We start from the raw sequence: 15,881 nt of genomic DNA, 5'->3' as shown, positions 1-15,881 counted from the left end.
AACAGACCGTTAGGCCTGGGCTTGGTAGAGTCTCTCCGCATACCAGAGTAACACTTGGCTTCGGCGAGAGTGTTGCGAGACGGTTAATAGCCGGCTCGGTACAGAGCCGAGAGATTATTGCTCCCAGGCTGATAGAAGGTAGGGATAGGGCTGGCCTGAACAGCATTTTCATGCCAAGGACTACGAAGTTAGGCAGGCTAGATGAGGTGGAGGCTCCCCTTCATGATAGGCGGCTCTTACACCTGGCTCAGGACATCGCTGGGAGACTTGGGGTGCCCCCCCACGGAAAAACCTAGAACCTGCCTCCCAGATATCGTATTCTGATTCAGAGAGGACGCAGGGCACCAGCGTCGAAGAACAATTTAGGCTCTGCTCTCTCCTGGTGGTTCCAGGGCAGTAATCTGGCCCCACAGGAGAGCAGAGGTCCACCAGGTGTAAGGCCAGGACACTGGTTCATGGCAATGGACTAGAAAGACGCATGCCTCCACATTCCGATGCGGAAGCATGTGGCCTCCTACAATGTGTGTGGAAGCATGTGGCCTCCTACAATGTGGCCTCCTGCCAGTGCATCCCCTCTAGGCATGGATGAACGGACTTCAGTTGGACACCAGGCAACAAAGGCACAGGAGGTTCAGGGTATCCAGTGCCTCCTCGTACTCCGGCAATGGAGGACCAAGGTGTATCTTACCCCGGGTGTTCCCTTAGATGTGATCCCTTCCCGCCGAGAGGTCTTAGTAACAGTCACATCCGCCTCACATCCGGTTGGGGAGCGGCATGGTGGCGCAGGACGGGGAGGGGGCTGTGGAGTGCACAGCAGAGGCAGGAGCACATAAATGTGCTAGAACTTCGCACCATATTCCTGTCAATCAGGCATTTTTGGGTTTTCCTGAGTGGCCGGCATATCCTCGTCATGCCCTGAAGGTGTGGGGGGTGATCCCTGAAGGGCCAGACCCACTTTTAAATGGAACTGTCCTGCCTAGGCCGGAAGCCTGCTCTCAATGAGGTGGTTGCAGGATTACTCGTGACTTTGTTGGGATTAGCCATCCAGTGCTGCACTGCCTCTGTCAGTCAGAATGAAATAGAACGAGAGTTACCCAGGTAACTATGGTTCAATGAGGACTGCCAGAGTTCTCTGTCAATCTGGGCGAGAAGATTCTGAAGAGACAAACTTCAGGATGACAGGGGCATTTCTGCTTTTGAGCGGATGCGCCCTACGTCATGCAGAGTCACAACGTGACTACATTGGTATACACACTCGCCCTGCGCATGCACGAGAGGGATACATCCAGTGCTAAACCCCTGCCTCTGGCAGTCAGTTGGAATTAATAGAACTGTGGTTGCATACCTAACTCTTGTTCTACAGTGTAACAAATGACAGTGAGAAATCTTATGTAGACTGGCTGACATGACTTGGTTGGGGCTATTTTTAAAGCTTTTCCGTTATAAGGGTGTTTTTAACAATCTCATCTCTATCAACTGAAGAATTAAGCTAACGTCTTCATTCCATGTGAATCAAATGTTAACTGTCCTCTACCATGCAAGCTAAAATCTAAGTATCACCAGCATGAATCAACTACTAACCCCGATGTGCCTTCTTATTTTTTCTTTAGTGGTACTTTGATGCCCATTTGATTTCTCCATGGAGTCAGAGACTGCCTTTAAGTGAAAGGTTTCCTTGGTGCCACTACAGGTCAGAGGTCAAGGCGAGACAGGATGTAAAGCCCGACATACGACAGCCGCCGTTCACAGACTACCGTCAGCCGCCAGTCGACTACCGCCAGCCCCCAGTCGACTACCGCCAGCCCCCAGTCGACTACCGCCAGCCCCCAGTCGACTACCGCCAGCCTCCAGTCGACTACCGCCAGCCCCCTGGCCTGCTGGAGTTCAGGCAGCATGGCGCTGCTACACCCTTCCCTCTGGGGCTCCCTGCTGATTTCCGACCCCAGGTAGGAAATATACCTCCTTGATCCACTAAAACAGTATTTTCTGAAGGTGTGGGGCTTGATTCAGCAGTCAAACCCTTTAAAAAATCCCTAATATCAGCAGTTACCCTATAAGCACCCTCCATAACCTCCAGCGTCTTGCACCTTGATGGCATGTTTCTTAATGTAGCAGGTTCACGTTGGATAAAAACTTCAGATAGTTGACTAAATAGTGAATTGTAAACTGTTGCCAAGTGCTGGCATTAGAAAGATGAGCCGGTGGTTGTCATGGTGCTCACCTGGTGTTGGTTCCGGTGGTTGTAATGGTCGTCACCTGGTGGTGGTTCCGGTGGTTGTCATGGTGCTCACCTGGTGGTGGTTCCGGTGGTTGTCATGGTGCTCACCTGGTGGTGGTTCCGGTGGTTGTCATGGTGCTCACCTGGTGGTGGTTCCGGTGGTTGTCATGGTGCTCACCTGGTGGTGGTTGTCATGGTCAGGGCTGGACTGGCCATCGGGCGTACCGGGCAATGCCCGGTGGGCTGGCAGGCCTTTTTGGGCCGACGAGGTTTACTTTTTTTTTTTTTTTTTTTTTTAAATGGACCCGGCCCGGCCCAGCCCCGTCACACAGCCGAGGGCCGAGGTCCGTTCCTTCCCTCTCGGTCGTGCGGGCTGTCAACTTAACCTGAAAGTTCAATAAAACTTTGGCCCAGGCCATAACTCATTATGATTGGTTCCAGGCTGGCCCTGGCCCTATCACACACACAGCAGAGGGCCGAGGTCCCGCCCCTTGGGCCTCGGCTGTCAATCAGTCACGTCACTAACTGACAGAAAAATGGAGAAGAAACGTAAAGGAGGCGCAGAGAATATCTCTCTCTCGTATAGACGGAATGAAACCGTCGCTGGAATCCGTAGGTCCACGATACCCCCCCCCCCCCCCCCGTCAACAACCGCTGCCCGGGACGTAACTGCGTTCTTTTCTTTTTTTGTATCATAGTGGGCTGCCATGGCCAAAAAAGACAGGGCCATTTTTTGGTCCCAGTCCAGCCCTGGTCATGGTGCTCACCTGGTGGTGGTTCCGGGGGTTGTCATGGTGCTCACCTGGTGGTGGTTCCGGTGGTTGTCATGGTGCTCACCTGGTGGTGGTTCCGGTGGTTGTCATGGTGCTCACCTGGTGGTGGTTCCGGTGGTTGTCATGGTGCTCACCTGGTGGTTCCAGTGGTTGTCATGGTGCTCACCCGGTGGTGGTTCCTGGACTGCAGGACTATGACTACTTCACTGTGGAGCTGGAGAAGAGCTTGAAGGGTTTTGGCTTCAGTATACGCGGGGGAAGAGAGTACAAGATGGACCTGTTTGTCCTGCGACTTGCTGAAGACGGGCCGGCCATCCGCAACGGACGCATGAGGGTGAGTCGGCATTGGATGACTCTCTCTCGCTCTCATACATATCTCTCTCTGTCTCTGTACGTCTCCCTCACTCCTCTGTTCCTTTATCTGTCTTCATATATCGGTGTCTCTCTCTCTCACTCTCTGTGACTCTTTCTCTCTCTATGTCAGGTGTATGTCAGGTGTACCTCAGGTGTATGTGAAATTTGAACCCAAAAGGTTATTAGGGCACAGGGCCGCTGTTGACAAAAACGAAACAAATAAAGAAGAGCCAGGTCACCGTCAGAAGCGTAGCAACGTCAGCAAAGATATATAACAGTTTTTAATGATGCACACAACATTGCATTATTTGAAATAAAGGAACGATTGTGAGCAAGATAGAGAGGCAGATAGCTGCTGAAAGATTCCTGATATTCACCACGATAGTGAGTTAGATAGAGCTGACAGCTTCAACATTTCACCAAGATACCTGGTCGTCGATAGATGTATATTTTCTAGTCTTAAAACTAGGGATCGCTTGCTCTAGTTATGGTGTTTTGAGGAGGCATGCTCTGGTAACAGAGCTGTTCCTCTTTCTTCACATGGGCTTTAGACTTTAAGTGGTCATCATACATATTTTTACAAGTCCAATTAATGGTATGTTGACAGAATTTGCTCGAACTGTGTCTCTCTCTAACTCTGTCTCTCTTATTCTGTCTCTTTCTAACTCTCTCTCTCTAACTCTGTCTTTATCTGTCTCTATCCAACAAAAGAGAAACATTGCATACACACAACGCTTTCTCTATATCTTCCTCTTTTTAATGTCCTATACCTTTAACTTCACCCTTCCTTTGTGCCTTTGTTCACACACACACACACACACACACACATACTGCTTCCCTTGCCCCCACAGGTGGGCGATCAGATCATCGAGATCAACGGGGATAGCACGCGCGATATGACACACGCCCGCGCCATCGAACTCATCAAGGCGGGGGGGGCGTCGCGTGCGCCTGCTGCTCAAGAGAGGCTCGGGACAGGTGCCCGACTACGGTGAGCCAGCCGCTAGACCCCTCTCCTCGTTACCTTTAGCTCTAGAACCCTCTGCTCGTTACCTTTAGCCTTAGACCCCCTCTCCTTGTTACCTTTAGCACTAGACCCCTCTGCTCGTTACCTTTAGCTCTAGACCCCCTCTCCTCGTTATCTTGAGCTCTAGACCCCTCTCCTCGTTACCTTTAGCTTTAGACCCCTCTCCTCGTTACCTTTAGCTCCAGATCCCTCTCCTCGTTACCTTTAGCTTTAGACCCCTCTCCTCGTTACTTTTAGCCCTAGACCCCTCTCCTCGTTACCTCTAGCTTTAGACCCCTCTCCTCGTTACCTTTAGCTCTAGAACCCTCTGTTCGTTACCTTTAGCCCTAGACCCCTCTCCTCCTTACCTTTAGCCCTAGACCTCTCTCCTTCTTACCTTTAGCCCTAGACCCCTCTCCTCGTTACCTTTAGCTTTAGAATCTGCTCCCAAGTTGTACGCTTTAGCTCTAGACCCCTATTGCTCACCACTCGTCAGCTCTAGCATTCCTTCATTTTATAGCCTCTAGATCCCCTCTCCTCGTTACCTCTCCTTCACTCTCTCTCTGCTCTCCCATCTGGATATTTCCCTATTTTTTTCACAAAATAACAATACTTTATTTTTAATGATGCAGTAAAGATTCTAGTGACAGTTTCAGAACATTGAAGAAAATGTTGTGGTTGTGTTTACCGGCTCCTTGCAAAGTGCCTGAAGATGTTTCATACCAGGTCAACACTGGTAACACCGTGACAAAGTAAGCAACGATAGGCCTTCTTATTATAGGCCATACTTTGTTGCATTTTATTTTCTCTTTGTTTTAGCCAGTACGCATCTTTGGGTATGATTGTTATCATCATCACGAGTGTGTATTTACTTCAGTTATGTGGAACAAGTGCTGTAATAATATTGCTATTAAACAATGGTGACCAACTAAACAATTATATAATCAGAATGTAGTCATGGTCAAGGAAGTTTGGGGCAATTCACTCTGAAAGTTTAACACATCACATCCCATCCTCCTACAACGCACCTTATGAAGGGCAGTAGAAATGCTTCCTAGACCCTGTTGCTAACCAACTTGAGGTTACGTTTTCTTGAGTTTGTGGGATTTCCAAACTGAATAAATATCACACATAAACGCGTTGCTAAGTCAATGCATCGCTAAGTGGGCCTTCATACCCATTGGAGCAGGTTCTAAATGTCTGCTTGATCAATCAAGATTCTCTGAACGATCCGTAGTAAAAATGACCCGTGGTTCAATTATACGTGTTGTATAATCTCACATACAACACGGTATAATGGGCGTTGTATTTGAAATCTGCCTCACACCTTGGTGTTATACTATCATGTAACCGCTGCTTTTCACATCCACACACACCCCTCAGCCAGAAAAAATCCAAACACACTCCTCACATCCACACACAACCCCACACACTTCACATCCAACACGCCCCTCACATCCACACACGCCCCTCAGCCAGCCCAACCCTCAGCATCAGCACAATGGGACCAAGTGCAGAGCAGAGCAGAACAAACTCTGGTTGTCCAAGACTGACAAAAACACAAGACTTTACAGTGGTTTGCTTATGCATTACATGATTGTTTTTCCAACAGTGACAAATGACAAAATGAACGATTGTAATGTTTAAGATCATATATGTACCAGCATGTTAAAAAAAATAAAAACATGATTTTCGGTTCGCAGGCACTTTCAAGGAGCTATATGTAACACATTCACTTTATTAAACCATAACAAAACATGATAGGTCAGCAAAAATTAAGGAAACATGCTGAGTTATAATACTGGCTTCTCCAGCAACAGCCAATCGGACCGTTGAAATGTCTCTTTCAGCAAGTCTGGTTTTATTTTGGCCTTTGTGTTATCATTCATTATTTGCCGAGTACCCCGGGGTTGCCAGATAAGAAACTAATTGGCACACAAACAAAAAGTGCTGCAGCCCATGGAAGCTAGCAAACAAACTTGGACTGCACAGAGTCTACCGACCCAAAAGAACATGTCTCCTTGGAAAAGCTCCACGAGCAGAGCTAAATCGAGGGTCAATCTCTGGGGTTTTGAAAGACGGAGACAGCTGGGTGCCAACAAGGATTTAAGGGAAGATGCAAAATACAATGAATAAGTTACACATGTAAACATTAGCTGATCAACTCAGTGTGGGACTTGTTGCGGTTCATTCTCAAAATTGCACTATGAAATAATTCTACCCCCATTACCAATTAATCTTTTAATTTTAATTAATCATGCTGTTGTTTATAACAGATTTCTGTGGCTTTTTCAATCCTGTGTTCTTTACCACCTCCGTCTCTGTCTATCTCTCCCTCTCTCTCCCTCACGGGTTGTTGTGTATGTGAGTCTGTCCCTGATAACTCATCCGTCTGCCGGTTTAACTCATCCGTCTGCCGGTTTAACTCATCTGTCTTTGGTTTAACTCATCCGTCTGCCGGTTTAACTCATCTGTCTTTGGTTTAACTCATCTGTCTTTGGTTTAACTCATCTTTCTTTTGGTTTAACTCATCCGTCTGCCGGTTTAACTCATCTTTCTTTGGTTTAACTCATCTGTCTTTGGTTTAACTCATCCGTCTGCCGGTTTAACTCATCCGTCTGTCGGTTTAACTCATCCGTCTGTCGGTTTAACTCATCTGTCTTTGGTTTAACTCATCTGTCTTTGGTTTAACTCATCTGTCTTTGGTTTAACTCATCTGTCTTTGGTTTAACTCACCTGTCTTTGGTTTAACCCGCTGCTTGGTTTCTAATGATTAGAACAGACTTCTACTTGCCCTCTCTTAGGAATGGTACCTCCCAACCTGTCCATGTGCATGAAAGGTGACACGTTAAGCTCCCCCTATTTCTTCCTAATGGGCCACTCTAAAGACACGGTTGGTGAACAAACCGCATGCCTCTCTTCTTCTGGCTGTGCATCAGTACTGTGCATGCATTGATACTTGTGTTTGAAAAGGTTACTTATGTCTGTGTTTGCCTGTCAGTGTGTGCAAGCAAAACAAGCAATGAGTTTGAAATGTATGCTTAGGTTGACCTTGTATCATTTGAGAAAAACTGGCAAGTGAACTACGGGTGATTTAATCCCCTCTGAGAGAAGTTCCTTGTCTTCCATTCCAACCCAGGGGTGCATTATGAGCACATTTTCCGTGCAGAATGCATACGTGTTCCTTAGTCACCAAGGGCAGAGTTAGGTTTTCGGGGTCCCAGGTAAAGACTGTTGTGGGGCCCCTTCAACAACAGGCCACAATGGTATAATAAGTTATAATTAGAGCTGTCAAGCGATTAAAATATTTAATCGTGATTAATCGCATTAATGTCATAGTTAACTCTAATTAATCGCGATTAATCGCAAATTCTTTTTCTATGCTAAATATCCCTTGATTTTTTTGTCCCATAATTCTTCTCATTTTAATTCTCTTATCAACATGGTGAAGTGCATCGGCTTGCCTTGTGCAAATGATTTTTTATTGATAACAACATTGGCATATACACTGATCAAAACAGGACGATACAAAAAAAGAGCCTATAGTGCAATTAAACGACTGCTTTGAACAAATGTCATTTGAACATAGCAGTCAGGCTACTGCTTCTTTGTTTTGAGCCAAAGAAAAAAAAAAATTTTTTTTTTTTTTTTTTTTTTATAAAGTAATTACGTTAATCGCGCGATAAAAATTTTAACGCCGTTAAATTTGGTTTGCGTTAACGCCGTTAATAACGCGTTTAACTGACAGCTCTAGTTATAATAAGTCATTCCCTCCTGCTCCTTTTTGCTCCCTCCCTTCTGTTGAAAATAATACATTTTCTACAGATTTGAGGCTTGAAACTTGCACAATAATTACTGCAAAAGGACCATGGCCATGAAAAGTGGAAAGAAAAAAATGCTGCTTACTCTTTTATTGTGTTTACATAGCAAAGAACCCAAACCAAAAACAACGGGAAAATAACACTGTAGAACAGGAAATGCACAAAGGATAATTTGTCTATTAAGCCTAAATGTGGGTAACACTTAAGATTAAAGCCATCGTACACCATCATTTCTTAGGAGTTACGGTGTAATCTTCTGTACTAATGGTACACCAGTACATACATACTTATATCTAGGTACTTAGGAACCAGAAGTCAGTCATGAAATATGGGGGGGACAATTCTGGATAATACAAATAAGTATGCTGTAGTTATTAAACTACTGGGTACCTATTCTATTAGTACAACATAAGTATAAACTACTCAGCAATAATGGGGGGATAGAGGCTTGGGAGGAATTAACAGGAACTATTCCAAATACACCTCTCAAAGTGTTTTGTCAAATTATCAAACATCAAATAAAAATAGGTAGTTATTCTAGATTTCTTTCTCAGTACGTAAAATATGGACTATAAAATACGAATGTTAGTAGGCTGGGCTCCTGGTTAAGAGTTAAACAGTCCAAGGTTTTGGTCAGGAACAAGGGTGTAAAAATTGTAATGTCCTGAACACAGTGTAAATAGGCTGGCTGTAAAGGACTTACGTATGCGAGGATGGAAAAACACTTGAATTACAGCGCGTACAACGGTGAATGTGGATCATTCATCTGGCTACTTAAACTAGCAGCGGTAAAACTATAACCTAGTTCAAATGACCCAGTTGACTATATTCCAAGTTTATTCCCTTTACAGAAACACTTCTAAACATAATACCAGCTGCCGTTATTGGCACTTATGCTGTCAAGTACCTTTAAATCATCAATTATTCTTTATTTTAATTCACTGAATTAGCCTTGAATAAGCTTTGAAGAAGTTGTCATGGCAACTGCTGTTCAATTGCGCAACTAATGTCACCCGTGTATGCTTTCTTATGATTGGTTCCAATCTCAAGAGGTGGATGAAAGTCTAGACAATGCATGTGGTGTGCAATAGTGCACGGCTCCTAGTGAGGCATGTCTGCCTAAGGTCTGAAGGCTAGGATCCGTCCCCCTCTCTATGCTGCATGATGTTACTCCCTGGCAAGATGCTTAAGGAGGTCTGCATCTTTGCCTTACATTAAACTGATTATTTCTTTTTTAATGTGCATGGGTGCAACTGTTGAATGTTATGGTTATTCTTCCCATGACAAATCCTTTCTTGGTAACGCTTTATATCCAGGTCCTTGTAATAAGCCCTTTGTTAATAGCTAAAAATACACTTATTATATTCTTATTAACATTAATTGGGGTTAAGACTGTCTATAAGTGTTAATAATAACATAATAAACATTTTTATTGTGAGATTATAAGACTATAAGTCTTAAAAACAAGATGGCATCGACGGGTGAACTACTGATGGTATTGTGTGTAAAATGTCCTTTTTAATAAACAATCTGTACACTTAAAGTTATCAATGCCTCGTTTTATATGTTAAGACCCTTATTATACTACCAAAGAAGTGAAAAAGGCTACTTCTAGCCTTTTAAGTGGTTTAAAGTAGCGATATAGTTTTTACCATAACAAATTCCCCCATCGTTCCAAGTTTATAGCGTTTTGGTGGAATCGGCTAAAAACAACCAACTTAAGAATGCGTCTATATCCGTTTTGTTGCTCCAAAACAAACTTTCCAACTCGTTATCATCTTAAACATATCCCAGATCCATTTTACACTGGAATTGTCCTTTAAGGTTAATCTAAAGCGGGAACAATGCTTATTACACGGCTCTCAAGTCTCACGCATTTGGCGTGAGACTCACGCAAGAGCCCTGTTATTAATGTTAATAAGTCTGTACATGTTGAACGAGTGTCATCAGTTTTGCGCCTCATATAATAAATCCTTTAAAGGCATTTATTTTGAAGGTAATTTTAACCCGGAAGTTCTGTTTAAGCAAGTGGATGATGGCTTGACGCATATGCTTGATGAAGTGTTTGACGAACGTTTGGAAAACATGTTGGAATCGTCAGCACGAGCACCCAAGACCAACAACTGACAGACAAAAGACAGGAACAAGCAAAGAAAACATGGATAAGCGGAAGAGGTCCGAACTGGAGGATAACTCTTTTAAGAGTAAGTTTAAGAATGTAGTGCTATAGTAACCGTAGCTGGTTCTAGCTAGCTAGCTGTTTGCTTGCGAACTTTTTTGGCTTACATTACTTTCTTTCAGAGGCTTTGGCGTGCTAATGTTGAGCTAACGTTTAGCTTATGCTATCATATGCAACTAGGTGACCAAACTTATCCAATTCTAACAGTTGTGTCATGAATTCATGTCTAAACGGCTTAATGCCTATTGTAACCTGTCTGCTAACTGTCTATTGTGGTCATTGTTCTTTGTGTTTCTTTATACAGTAACAAGAAAGACCAGCCGGAAGAATTCCCGTGGAGGGCGTGGAGAAGCCGGACTCAGATTAGTTTTTTTGTTCAAGAATACGTTCTGAAATAAATATTTTTCAAAAGAGCTGTTTCAAAGCGTGTTTTTCTGCTTCACCGCCATAACTTTGTATTCACAGTATATGTATTTTTATTTGACCTTTTATCAATCTTGATAACATACAGTACTCATTAACTGTTAATAAGTGCTCATAATCAACTCATAAGACTATTATTAATGTTATTAAGCAATCAATAAATAGTTAAGAAGTTTCTTATAAGGGCTTATAAAAGTCTTATAATCTCACAATAAACATGTTTAATATGTTATTAACACTTATTGATAGTCTTAATAACAGAAATTAATGTTAATAAGCATATAATAAGGTCTTATTACATATTAACTATGGCTTATTACACGGACCTTAATATAAAGTGTTACCGGGAGATGTTAGGTGTTAAGTTAAGGGGTTTCTGCTGTAAGGGCCGGAGTAAGGATCCGTAGGAAAGCAAAGGATCATGGGAACAAGCACCACACTCTGAAGCTATTGTTCAGCGTGTTTCTGTATTCTGATTCCCTTGCTTTCCTCCCTGCGTTTCCTCGACAGACAGTGGCAGCCCCTGGGATCCCCTTTCTACAGCCCACCATGCCCTGCAGGAAGTGACCCTTCACCCCCGTCCCCCCGCCCAACTGTTCTCCTCACATCCTGCCCATGACACCCCCCCCCGGCTCCCTCTAGAGGTCAGAGTGTGCTTGGCAGGCCAGGCTCCACAGCTGACAGACCAGGGGTCCATTAGAGGGGCTTTGGGTGGCAGGACCACCCAGCAGAGGTACACCATCGAGGGCCAAAGAGCACCACAAGGGCCTGGGGAAGTGGAGGAAGGAACATGGGCATGCCAGCCTGGGCCTATGGGCCGAAAAGCCGTCCTGGGGAGAACCACCAACCGAAGAGAGATGCAGAGTGACCCTAGCGCCCCCTGTTGTGAGAGTCAGGACCTGCAGAGTGCAGGCTCGGCCTGGCTGCGGGACTCATTAGTTGATGTGAGTGTGAATGGAGGTGCTCCTCCAGGCAAACTTCTTGACAGGCTGGAGCCAAGAGATTCGCTTCCCAAGGAAGGAAGAAGGTTCAGTGGTATCAGCGGGCAGTGCTGCCCCTCCCACCGGACGGAGGGTTTGACTGGGCCCAGCTCCACTGCCCTCCCGGGACCCTGGAGGTCCCCTGGGCCTGATAGGCTGCCTGGGACTCTACGGTCCTGGACCTCCACAGTGAGCAGATAGACTGGATCTAGCTGGTTTGGACCAGATCAGACTGTTGGACTCTTTGTGTGAACGTCCCCTACCATCTGGTTTGAAGTGAGGAGAATAAAACTCTTCTGTCCATCTCAGCATGTTGGTTCAGCCTCTCCTTGACAAGTCATGTTTCTGTTAGTTATTACAAGATGATAACACCGACCACCTTAAAAAGCAGAGGGACCTTCAAAGCTCTTGAAGAATACAGCCTACAGTGCTGATTCACACCTCTTAACACCAGAGGTAGTCTACGATAATCACATTTATTGATTTGTGAACCGCTTTCTGGTTCCGAAAATGCTACTTGCCTATGAGAGATATTTGAAACAAATAATTTTTCTTCTAGGAGTGAGGATGACAGATGGGCCTAACGGGCAGTAACAGAGGGTTCTGTTAACAAGACACACGTTAAATTTCACATGCCTACCAATATATCTTATACTGTCAATGTGAAAATGAGTGGAAAATATGTACATTTTATCTACTCCAAAAATATGCCCATGTTCAGGTGTTTTTTAGCAGTTAGAAACCCATTGTAAAGAGAAGAAACATTATTTTGAAATCCAAACGTCCATTGCCTTGTCTATATCTACATATCAACGACTGTGAAGTCCCCATGTCACCACTAGGGCGCCTCATTAGTGCATGGACTCAGGCCACCATGTTGGTACTAAGGAGCTCTTGTTTAGCGCTACCATCTAAAGAGAATCTCCTTCATCACACCATCGGTTCATAAATGTATGAAAAATAGTGTTGGTCGGTTTAGTTAAATTTAGGAGTTGCTGAAAAAATGAAAACAGTTGGCTTTAGCTTAATCCATTACCTGTAAGTTCCATCAACCACTTTGTTGCAACTCATTCATTTAGACCATCATGTAAACATCTTAAGTCTGGTGTCTTCTAAACAGGGGAAGGGGGGATGTGTCCACTTTCTATTCAACAGTTATATGCCTTTTACTGTGCTACATGTACCACATCACTGTGGAAGAGAAGATCAGAGGAACAGAGCAGTTGGAGGTTTGGTGGTGGGGCAGAGTGCCTTACTTGAGCTAATGCAGGGCTGTTACCATTGGGGTTCTGTTCACTTTCTTTTCTGTTTGATTTCAGACTTCTACACAGAGCAGGAGGGGTGTACCTCCATCTGTGAAGAATACGTCCGGTAGTGAAGCTGGTGGCACAGAGTGACCCCCCCCCCCTTTCCCCCTTAGTGTTAGGAAGTGGCCAACATGTAGCCTTCAGTAATCGGCCATTCTAGTGGAAAAACACAAAGGAAACCTTCAAAGCAGTCTAAATAGAGGACTGTTGTCAAGCTGGTTATTTTGTTAGGTTACACAGAAGTCATACAAAACAGACAGAAAGTAATTGACAAGTCAGAAGAAATTATAACCAAATTGTTGAGTAGTCCATGTTAATTTAAAATGTATTGTGAAAGTCCAATAGCCATCGGTTGTGAATTTCACCAGCAGGGGTTTGTTAGTTAGAAGCATCAACGGCTCTTTGCTGGAGTTCAGACACAAACCACTATCCTATCTGATGGAAATTTGTTTTAATAGTAGAAATGTCTTAAGTATACTTGGTTCAAATATATCAGCATTGGTGTCAATTGATCCATTCCCATTAGGTCAACAGTTTTTTTTTTTATTGCATTTGAACAATGCATCCATAAGAATTATTTCCTTTGACCATCATAATGCATGCTACAGCTGAAATAGTCACTTGAAAGAACAACTCTCTTTTTGTTTTGTCAGTTAGATAATTTTGTCAAGACAAAACAAATGCCTGTCTATCAGAAACAAGGACACATCAAAGCGCTGCATGAAATCACCAGCGTCCGTCCGGTGAACGTCTCAGTCACCAGGGGAACCAGAAGGCTTGGGGGAGAGGAGCTGGCTTATATGCAAGTGGTTCGTTAGAGCTTATTTTGATGAGCTGTGAGGCTGACCTTTAGACTACCATGAACAAAAATAGATCTTGTACAAATACATAGTGATAAAATGTATATGGTGATTCCCAGTACATCCACATGGTATTCCATTTTGTTTCAGTTGATATCATCAGTCCCGACCTCTCTGACCTTCCACTTGCACATGAACTCATACGCCGTTGTATTGAACTCTTGTTCATGTGCAGTAGTTACTGAGGTGCACACCCGGGCCGCAGGGTGTGCCGCTGATGTCTCCAGATTCACGGCGCTCCAAGCAGGGGGCTTTTGTATGGAAAGACGAAACGTTGACCAGTCCCAATTGAATCCAATATAAGTGTGGTGTTGACTGTGTATTATCCACTCTGTACAGCTGTATTCCTACAGATATGCTTTACTGTATCATTGATACTGTAGTTTCAAAGACGTGAACAAATATTTTTATGAAAGGCGAGAGTACGCATATATTACATTTTGCTAAAAAAAAAGAAATCTTGTTTACTGAAGGGTATTCTGAAATATTGTCAAATAAACTGTTGACATGGTGTAAAATATTCTCTGCAGGATTCTTTTTAATTATTGCTTATTTTCTTTAGAGTAACATCCAGAGCCAGATATGGAAAATTAACAAAATGGAGTCGATGTATGTCTTCTCATATGGCTTCAGATGAAGGAGAAGGGGGGTCACAATCACCATGGAAACAGACTGAAGGAATGGACCGGGATGGCCTTATTAGATATTCACTGAAAATATTTGGCTACCTATTGTTATATTCTAATTAGTATAATATCATTTTCTGGAAGACACACACACACAAATTCATTCAAACATGTTACGTCCCGGAAAGGCGGAGAAATTATCACAAGAGTGATACGGTGTTTCCTCAATGGTAACTTTAATTTTATATCTCTTTCAAAAACTGCAAACCCAAAACCATCACAGTGCATAAAACCCATTACAGAAATCGAAAATGAGATAAATTTGCAAATGTATTGCAACATGTACACGTGACTTCACTGTTAATACAAAATGGGGGCTGCACTTGGCACGGCCACGAGTCGCTCTATGCTTTCGAGCAGGTCTTTGCTCACACACACGCTCAAACCCCTAAACACTCTCGCCACCAACTCAATCCAGTCAAGCCTAGCCTACAAGGTTTAAACATCGACAACATACCTGAAAAGCGATCAAGCGAGAGATAGTGTTTCCTCAATGTTTTAATTTCATGAGGGCGATATGTGTTTATATTTGATAATGATTACATAGAAAATATGAGCTATAATTTGTACTTATAGTGGATGCTTAATGTTCCAGGTGTAAAGCAGCAGGATTGACCCTTCGCTTCAAGTGTTCGTACTGACTGCATGCGGAAAGAAACTTTCTTTGGGTCATAAATTCCAGCCGTGGATACTTTTCACACAACTTCCTTATATTCAATATGATCATTAAATATCCTTTACAAATGTGTTTTTTTAAATGTGTTGTTGCAGTGACCTGGACTAGCTCTGGACACTCATTTTACTACAAAGGTTTAAAATGATTATCCTTGGATCATCTCAAAATGGGTATCAAAATCCAAAGTGATGCAAGAAGGCCAAATACACTGGAACATTGCCTCCTTTCCATTGGCGTGGGAAAGTGAAATAATCCATGTGTCCCATGTTCCCCAGTTTAAAATGTGATTTCCTTAGCTGTATGGAGTACATAATGGAATCCTGAAAAATATTTTTTTATTATGACATTAGCTATCGGACCATACATCGTGACGCCTCATTACAACGACCACCACTATTTCAGAAGTAAAGGAGCATAGGAATGTTATTGGTAGTCATGGTGTTTTGGTCATATTTCAGTCATTTATCATGAATAATTTTTCAATATGGAGTGAGAATGTTAAAACTACCAAAGTTTTCCTCATGCCTAGGTCAGTGGTTGTCAAAGTGGGGTACCTGGATGGATGGGTACTCGTAACTCCGGGGTACCTGGATAGATT

The 15,881-nt window shown here is 43.6% G+C and overlaps 1 protein-coding gene across 1 annotated transcript in view; it reads left to right on the top strand.

Moving 5' to 3' along the window:
* The window catches only part of magi2b (membrane associated guanylate kinase, WW and PDZ domain containing 2b), a 127,256-nt gene extending 112,815 nt beyond the window's left edge, over positions 1-14,441 (top strand). The window contains 5 exon segments of the mRNA XM_030365817.1: positions 1,691-1,946; positions 3,182-3,325; positions 4,197-4,277; positions 4,279-4,336; positions 11,285-14,441. Of these exon segments, the coding sequence (XP_030221677.1) occupies positions 1,691-1,946; positions 3,182-3,325; positions 4,197-4,277; positions 4,279-4,336; positions 11,285-11,955 (1,210 nt within the window). The 3' untranslated portion in view covers positions 11,956-14,441.
* Positions 14,442-15,881: the final 1,440 nt, after the last annotated feature.

The sequence above is a fragment of the Gadus morhua genome, chromosome 9 (genome assembly GCF_902167405.1).
Source record: "Gadus morhua chromosome 9, gadMor3.0, whole genome shotgun sequence".
Taxonomy (NCBI): Eukaryota; Metazoa; Chordata; class Actinopteri; order Gadiformes; family Gadidae; genus Gadus; species Gadus morhua.
The sequence above is the reverse complement of the archived record's forward strand: the minus strand, read 5'-3'. Positions and strand labels throughout refer to the sequence as shown.